We start from the raw sequence: 8,912 nt of genomic DNA on the forward strand, positions 1-8,912 counted from the left end.
ATCAACGGATGGTCGCAGGATAGTGGAGCTCCGGCACAGCTGAAATCCTAGGGCTGAATCCTTAGCACAGAGGACTCCCATGATACTACCCATGTGTGCCCCTGACCCCAGCGACCGTCGGAGAGAACGAAAATCTAAGAAAGGCCCTCGGAAACTTACTGAATTTTTCCGCTCGACGGGCTCGCCGCGGACTCAAGATGGCGCCGGCTCGTCCAGCACCCTGTCCTCTCTGCAACTCTCCGACAGCCGTAACGAGCGGGAGCCGAAAGGAGGTGGGAGCCAGGTGACCGCCAACCCGGCAAAATCCACGCCCAGACTGGACTCTGGGGGAGCGCAGATACGGCCTGGGGAGGGGGACGAGCGGTCTGGCCCTACTGTGCATGTGTGTGAGGAGATGAATAGCACCATTGAGGATTGTCCCACTGCTGATCGCCCCCTGCTGGACACTACCCTAGGGGACGTGCTTGTGTCTCTTGGGTGCTCCCTGCATAGAGATGTGCTTTTTGCTGCTGAGAAGGGATGTTGATGCCCTGGGAGACGGAGTCGTCCACGTCGAGGACAAGATGGGGGATTATGCGGAGGCCCATAACGATCTTCTCGTCTACCAACTGGCACAGTCAGGTTCTCCGTTGGGGATTAATGGCGGTTAAGATTGTACAGCGCTCCTGCACTTGTATCACGCTGCCGTTCAGAGGCGACACCCGGAGCTTTAGGAGAAGCTGCAGGCTCTCTACATCCGCGTCTTGTCACCGTACTGCTCTACAAAGATGGCGCCGGTGTAGTCGGCTGCCGTCACCACTGCTCTGCAGTCGTGTAAGCATTTCACTGCATATCATTCTTGTACGATTGTGTATGTGACAAATAAAATCTATCTATCTATCTATCTATCTATCTATCTATCTATCTATCTATCTATCTATCTATCTATCTATCTAATAAGCATTTTCCATCCACTGTTAACAAGCCAACATTAAAACTACAGTACATGACTATTAAATACCACTACACTGCCCTCTAGGTCTTAGCTGCTGTCAGGTAAAGGATACATTTCGATACCTAAAGAGACACTGTCACTTTACTCATTAATTACAAAGTGACAATGTCTTCTGACAGTGCCGTCCCAACCAATAGGGTATACAAAACGATCCGCACTTCCTTGCCACTTATGCTCCTTTGCTCTAATGGATTTGAATATAGGAGCATATGACCTCCCTCATGTGACAATGTTTGCGTCTGGGGGGCTAATTGCCATGCCAGGGTGGACTCCTGCAGCAGGGAGGCGACGAGAAAGTGGTGAGTATACCTTGCTGTGGGAGACAACAAGGAGACATGGTGACTTTGTCCTGTACGGGAGAAGTGACAGTGTCTCCTTTGACAAATACAGTGACAGCTTTAACAAATAGAGTACAGGTATATTATGAAACTTATGATGTTGTTAAGATGGCAAGAGCAACGTATAGCAAAATATTAAGCAGTACTACATAGGATGTTGTGGCATATTGTTGCCAATATCAAGAATCCAATCCTAATTATGTGAAGACAACATTGTAGTGAGTGCATGTAGACAGAAAGTAACTGAAAGAGGCTGAAGGAGGTTAGCAGCACTGAGATACAAATAAGGATGAAAAAAGAGGAAAATCGTGTTTTATGGAAAAAATGGTTATTACACAGTTCTTTAGTAAACTAAACCTCAGGGAGTCGGAATATAAGAATTCCTGTCAGATTTTATTGCCATCAGATGCTCCGTTGGAGAGATTCCTCCACTTTCTGTCTAGTAAAAAGGTTGCATTGAGGACAGAAAGTGAGGGGAAATCTCTTTAACAGCAGCACAGACAAAAGTAGGGGAATGCTATAACCCCCGTGAGTTGTTTATTGTTGTTAATTGTTGTCTGTCTGACGTTCATCTTGCTATATAGTTTGTTTTTCATTTCAGCAAAGAATATCCAGTGGTCCCAAGAAGTACAGTGCGACAGAAAGTTTCATCGAATCATAGTCCATTTCCCTCGGAATCTCGGAATATTTCCAATTCCTCCAACCTCAGTTCTCAGTACCAGTGTGAGAATGGTGTTAGCAGCACCTCTCAGGACTTAATGCCTCCTTCCAACTCATACCAATCTCTTCCTCATGAACCTGGGCCTATATATCACTGCACAAAAAGAAAAGGTATGTGCAACATACTTTTGGGGATCTCTATTTTTGGTTAGAAAAATTATAGAAAAGTGATTATTGAAATGCAAAGTTAACCTGCCAGGCATTTTACATTTTAAAAATGAAACTAAAAAAAACAGACACCTCAAGGTGCCTTCCATTGCCATTGTTACACAGGAAACCTTCTTTGTGTGACTTTAAAACTATGATTCTCTTACTAGTATTAGCACTTTATCAGTCAAATGGGGCAGACGTAGGTCGCTGTACTTATAAACATAGTCCAGTTTCTCACAGAAAAGCTGGTATGACTTAACAATTTTGGTTGAGTTAATAAAGCTAGGATAGCTGTTTGTCTATATGCATTTAGCCTGATCTTCTAAACCAGTCACCCAGAATAATTTGTTGACAGTGACTGCCTTGATTTAAGATCATTGTGAGCCAGTGGGACGCATGCTGTGTCTCAGCATGCCCACAATGACATGCTAAGGAGAATTGGCTCCAAACCTTTTTTAATAATTTCACATTTGTTCCAATCCTTAAAAAGTAAGCCTACCACTATCTGATCTGTCAATTTAGAAAGGTTAGTTTGCCACGTCTAAGCATATTGTTGACTTCACCTGTTTTGAAGTCTGCCATTTTTTGAAGCACTTGCAAACATTTTGGTTGATTTGCCCTTAGCTCACCATATTTATTAAAGTGGTGTACATATAATTTTGATTAATTTGGTTTTTGTATTGTACGTCTATGGTGGTGAGCATTTTTTCCCCGAGAAATATGTGTATAGCATGCAATAGTGTACATCTCTAGTTTCTGCACTACTAAAAAGTTAATAAAATTGTAAACTAGTTTCTTCCCCTTGTCACAGTCACAGGGGAACATGGATTTAAGAACTGAATACAATGTTTTAAAATAATTTTTTAGGTTAAAGTGAGATTAAAGCCTAACCCCCCCCATCCAAATGCTGGTGTAAGGACTTATCTTAAATGATGTCTCTTGATACCATCATCTTCTTTCCAATAGTTTTCAGTAGTCCCTCCAGCGCTGGTGCTGGTCTCTGATCCAGCGCTGACTCCTGTCTCTTCCTGTCCCACGGAGTCTGTGCAGGTGCAATGATTCCTGCATTGACTTACCTTGTGTCTCTTCTCCCGTCTGAAAATCTGCTACTGCTACTGCGCCCGCCCCATGATCCTTTTTGGCCGTTTTTAGATCTTCGGACGGGAGGGCGGAGCGGAGGCACATGTAAGTTTTAACCCTTTTGTTAACTTTAATTTTTTTAAAATGTTTTTGCATTTATCTACTACTTGCTAGCAGTGGATATATGCAAACAAATGTGAGGCTCTAATAATCCTTTAAGTTAAATCGATTGTCAATACTATTAATAATACAATGATGAGTGACATTTCTTTTTTTTTTTATTTAAACTGTAGAATTATTCTAGTTAACAAAAAACTTATATTCATATTTTTGCAGTACTTTATGGTGTGTAAAAATTCAACTTTAATCTCAGCCAAAAATATGATAGAGAATGAAGAAAGGAGTGCAGCCTAATGTAATTTTATGGAATAGGAGAAACTTTGTTAAAAACACTTTAAACGTCAGTTAATGCCAGGTTTTCCTTATATAATTTGTAACCCTGTTACAAATATGCTAGTTGTTCTTGTTCCACTAAAAAAGGTTTAACATCCAAGTCCAAGTTCTCGACTTTCAAACTAGGCCAGGATTCAGTTTGTACTTACATAAATTGGGTGCAAAATGGCTGCCATACTTGATCTAAAAAATGCTTAGCTGACTTTATATTTAAAATGTTTTTCTTTACAGAAAGGTAGGGCTAGAATCCCAGCAGGTTAAAATTCTGCATTTGCCTCAGTTCTAGTTAATAGGCCAATTGTGCTTTCTCAAGCCTCTCCCCGAGGCAAACATTTTAAGAAACAACAATAAAAATATATTGTGCTTATATCCCAAAATATCGGAGGGAGAGGAATTCTGGGTCAGTTGTTCACATTTCTTTTCTGAACCCAATCTTTCTCTTTCTCTCATGTCTTCATAGCTAAGAGAAGTCTTTCACAGAATAACTTTATACAACTATATTTGCTTTATCTATAAAAGAGAATAGAAGAAATACAAATTAAAACCCTATAAAAATAGCTGCACAAACTACCAGGTAATTATAAATCAATTTTTTTGTAAAGGGGATGCATGTTTTTTTTTTTTTTGCCAAAATCAAACTGTGTTTAAAACATATTCCAGCACGAGCGCATTGCTTAGCACTGGCAGCATAAAGATCTGAGTTCTGCACTGTTTCACTGCCTCACAATCTCAGCAGTTCCAGAAAGCGCTTCCACCATGCCCAAGTATGGAAAGTAACCCTGGTCTCAGGAGTCAGTCCTTAACCAATACTTTAAGTAGCAATACACCTCTTTATCAGCTGGCATTTTCTCTAAAGCCCAGAAAACAGTGGCCCGCACAAACCTCAGAACCCATGTTTTTACTGGGAGGACACTCACCCCTTCAGCACACCAAGAAGCAGCCCACAACTAATGGCCGTTCAAACCATGGGCACTCACCCAGTGGCGGACCTAAGGAACAAAGGGCCCTGGTGCAAGATTTTTTTTGGGCCCACCCCCCAAAAAAAACCACAAACACAGCGCTCTCCTCCCGCAGCGCTCGGCCGGTTTTCACTTTCTATCCTTTCTTTCTAGGAAAGAAAGCAGGGATGCGTTGCTGTATCGGCAGAAAAATAGTAATATTGCTCTCACTGCGATGTTCGAGGCGATATGTAACATGTGCAGCACAATTGTCGTTTTTCGCACGTAGACGCTTTGACACGTGTGTATCTGGGGGGCGCGCCGGTTTAAATAGTAACCCGCTCGCTCTGTATGCATATAATGACAGCGTGAGAGCTGGGACACTACGCTTGTCGGTGGATCAGATCAGGTGAGTATTAAAAACATTTTTTTTTTCCGGGGACATTTAAAAATGTCCCGGGAACATAAAATAATAAAACATTTAATTAAGCCTCAATAATTCTTCCCTCACAATGCTCCTAATGCTGACCTCTTTTATGTTCTGCCAGCAGCGGAGATCTCTAGAGTCCTGTACTCTCTTCTAACTCAGGAGGATCTCACCTCACTAGTGGTTAAAGTAAAGTCTCACCTCCAAAAAGTGTGATCCTTACTACAGAAGTGAAATTCTGGCTGGTTCTCTTGGTTTGGCTATTATAAAACTCTCAAAATGACCACACAAATCGAAATTTCATTATTTATTCTTCACCCTACCCATTTATATCCTGTCTTCATATCCTAAATTGGTCAACTCACTGCTCTCCCAATTCCTGTGGGGCAAAAAAAATACCACACCTCACACTCCAACTCCCCAAACTCCCAAAGGCTCACAGTGGTCTAGAGCTACCCGATATAGTCAAATATCATGCAGCCTGCCACTTAGTAAGACTGATAGACTGGTACAGAGTAGACTGTCTTGATGCTACTCATGAATCTCAGCACAGCTGAAATCTCATCCAACCCTACATGTGAACCTGCACCCAGGTCTTTCAGAAACATAACCCCTTCTGGAGCCATTCCCCTCTTCATCCAATAATTAGCAACTTTGAGAGTGCTCTGGGCTCATTGGATGGATGTTTAGCAGAAAATAAATTCTTTCAAGCATCCTACTTCACTCATCTGTGACAATGGCCTTCTGCTAACACACCGACAACTACCACAGGTGGTCCCTTCAGCCTAAATCTATGGTAAGTCCTGCAACTCAGACACTTTATATATTTTCTACCTTCCCTCACATCATTCTCAAAACTCATCCCTTTAAATCACATTGCACTGACACAGAGTGCAGAGTTGCACTGGCACTAGACACATTGCCTGATATGACATTAACTGTCTGTCACATACCTGGTAGAGGCAGGGTTGATGAGAGCGCTTACATTCCACTTACAGTCTAATACCCCCTGAAGTTGGAGACAGGGAGTAGCAGGATGAGGAGTGGCACGGATACCTGCAGTGGGTCCAGATGCAGCAGAATATCAAAAGATAGTCTGGGGGCTGCCATGCTGCTGGAGATTTTCGGACCAGCTCTGCACAGAAAGCTGGTATGGAGGTCTGGCACAAGAATCTTTGTTAGGAAGAGCAGGGTCAGCAACAGCCAGGCAGCAGAGGTACTTTTTCAGAAGCTGGAGTGAGGTCAAAGTGATTTGGTTCTTCCCACATTTTAGACCCTTCTAGACTAAAGTTAGATAAGTCTCCCGAAAATGTACTGATTACATTATCCCAGATAACCTCACCTTTCTGCATCATTCTACCATTCCCATCCTATATCTACAAATAACATAATGAATAATCTCCTCGCCTGCTGTCTGTGCCAGCAAACATTGCAACATGAAAGAAAATCACCGCCTAAAGAATCTTAAAAAAAAACGACACTTCCAGGAGTGTCAATTTCCTGCCCAACTGCTACGTGACTACGTTTTCTTAGCACAATTTCAACTTCCACTAAAGATAATGCATAGGTGAGAATTTTGTTTTGCTACTGCCTTCAGCAGCATTCTCTCTTCCTTCTTCCTTTTCTATTCCCCACCACTTCTCCTCTCTTGTCCAATCCTGTCCTCCCTGCTCTCATGCCACCCTCCCTGCAGCTTCAAATCCTTCCCCAGCACAGCAAGTCTCCAAGGATCTTCTCCTTGCTGGTTTCCCACTCCCTCACACACACCACTGCTGGCAGCTTTGTTTTTTGGCAGAAGACACTTGGCATGTCTATTCTGCCCAAAACACTCCTTTCTAGCAGTTTTTTTATTTTGTAGATTAACTTCCATTTGAGTGAATTTTTTGTTTTTATTACATTTACAATGTTTGCCAAATAGTAGTAATAGCTCACTGATTAGTTTACCGTGCTGCCTGGATCTGCTCAATGACAATAATTACAATACAATTCCTGATCTATAAAATTGTACCAATACCTTCTGGAAAGTAACACATTACATCCCACATCCCTCCCCACCACATATATAACGCTGCTCCCAGGGGACCTCAATGACATCATCCCCAGCACCCCATCTGCTATATTCCTCTACAATCTCATGAGAGCTCCACTCTGAGATTACGTGAAATCACCAATACCCAGCAGAACCTGGTATGAAACATGTGATTACGGCCTGGATGGCCAGAGTCAGTACTGCAGATGGCAGGGGGTGGTATCAGTAAGGGCAAGGCAAAATTGAACTGCACCAACTTTAGGTAAAGGTTAGGATAAATGTATGTATTACAGGTATTCATGCAGTGTTGTCAATTTATGTAGTGCTTTACACATTCACATCACCCTCTGCTCTCAAGGAGCTTATAATCTAAGGTCCCTATCTCACATGCATACATACATACATACATACACACACACACACACACACACACACACATGTATTCAGGACAATTTAGACAGGATCCACATTACCGACCAGCAAGTCTTAGAGGTGTGGCAGGAAATTGCAGTATCCGGAGGAAAGTGAAGCAAGCACTGATAGCGTCAGACCGGGGAACCCCAGTGCTACAAGAAATAAATGCTAGCCACTAAGCCACTGTGCTATATGTGGGGTCCTTAAAGCTTCTGTGTACCCATTGGGGAAATTCACCCTCATTATGCTGTCACTGGAACAGGGATAAAAGAGACACCTGGTGACAACTGTCAAGGGTGGTCTTTTCTCCTTACTTTTAAGAGATTTCATTTCAACTTATGCTGTGTTTCTGGACACTCTAGTTATAGCTAGAAAAATGGTGTGCATACTATAATACTTAATTAATTCAGTTCCTATGTTTAATTTGTAATGATTAATTTACCTGGAAAGAGCTATATTTGTTCACTACTTATTCAGGCTCTGATTCCTGGTTTGCAGAGCTACACAGTGGTTTTGCTTTACTGCTCTCTCTAATGATGCAAGTGTGTCAGGCAACTAACTGAAAACAATACTTTTCTGTGTGGATAATATCTTATCTCAACAGTTAATAAAACAAACAACATAATTGCACTGAGCCTCTAAGAGCTCCCTCTAATTAACATACCTCTCTACTTAATACAAGAGTGTGGCAGGCAAACATTTCAATCTCAGGGTCTAGGCCTTGGTGAATAGTCGGATGAAAAATAAGTTGGGTGTTCATCGCTTTAGTTTTTTTTACCTATTAATCCTAAACTCAATTCTAACAGAGAAGGTTTAGGGGTTGCATGATAACCCAAAACAGCACAAAAATACAACATCAAGTGAGGAGGGAGCATAGAGCAGGCTTCCAGGCCAATCAGAAAGCATGGGAGCAGGTAATGACTTGCCGCCCGGGTTCCTGATACTCGAAGTTCCGATATTGGGATAAGTATCTGGAGCATACTCGCCCAAATACTCGGTATCGGCACCAATACAGATACTAGTATCGGTATCGATGCATCACTAATTTTTACTATCATGGCTGTTGTACACCTGTGGTTATAGATAAGGTGCGCACTTCAGAAACATACTTTATACGTCAATGTAACTCAAGCTTTGCAGTTGAAAGAACAAGTCCTGAATTTAGCACAGCACTGTAAGCCAAGAGTTTCATGTTAAAATTCTGGATGGCTGGAATACGGCTTACTACTATGAATGAATTGGAGCACGGTACTCATGCACCTCAAGAAGAGTTAGCTGGCAGGGAACAGGGAAGGGATGAAGATCACAGGAACAGGGAGGAAGTTAAGTATTTAAGATAACACGCTGCACTAAAGATGGGGGGGGGGGG

The 8,912-nt window shown here is 42.2% G+C and overlaps 1 protein-coding gene across 1 annotated transcript in view; it reads left to right on the forward strand.

Moving 5' to 3' along the window:
• The window catches only part of TBX5 (T-box 5), a 67,191-nt gene that overhangs the window by 56,991 nt on the left and 1,288 nt on the right, over positions 1-8,912 (forward strand). The window contains exon 7 of the mRNA XM_018560752.1: positions 1,934-2,163. Within this exon, the coding sequence (XP_018416254.1) occupies positions 1,934-2,163 (230 nt within the window). The remainder of the gene's footprint in view (positions 1-1,933; positions 2,164-8,912) is intronic.

Source organism: Nanorana parkeri, unplaced genomic scaffold (assembly GCF_000935625.1).
Source record: "Nanorana parkeri isolate BGI_ZX_2015 unplaced genomic scaffold, ASM93562v1 scaffold18, whole genome shotgun sequence".
In the NCBI taxonomy this organism is placed as follows: Eukaryota; Metazoa; Chordata; class Amphibia; order Anura; family Dicroglossidae; genus Nanorana; species Nanorana parkeri.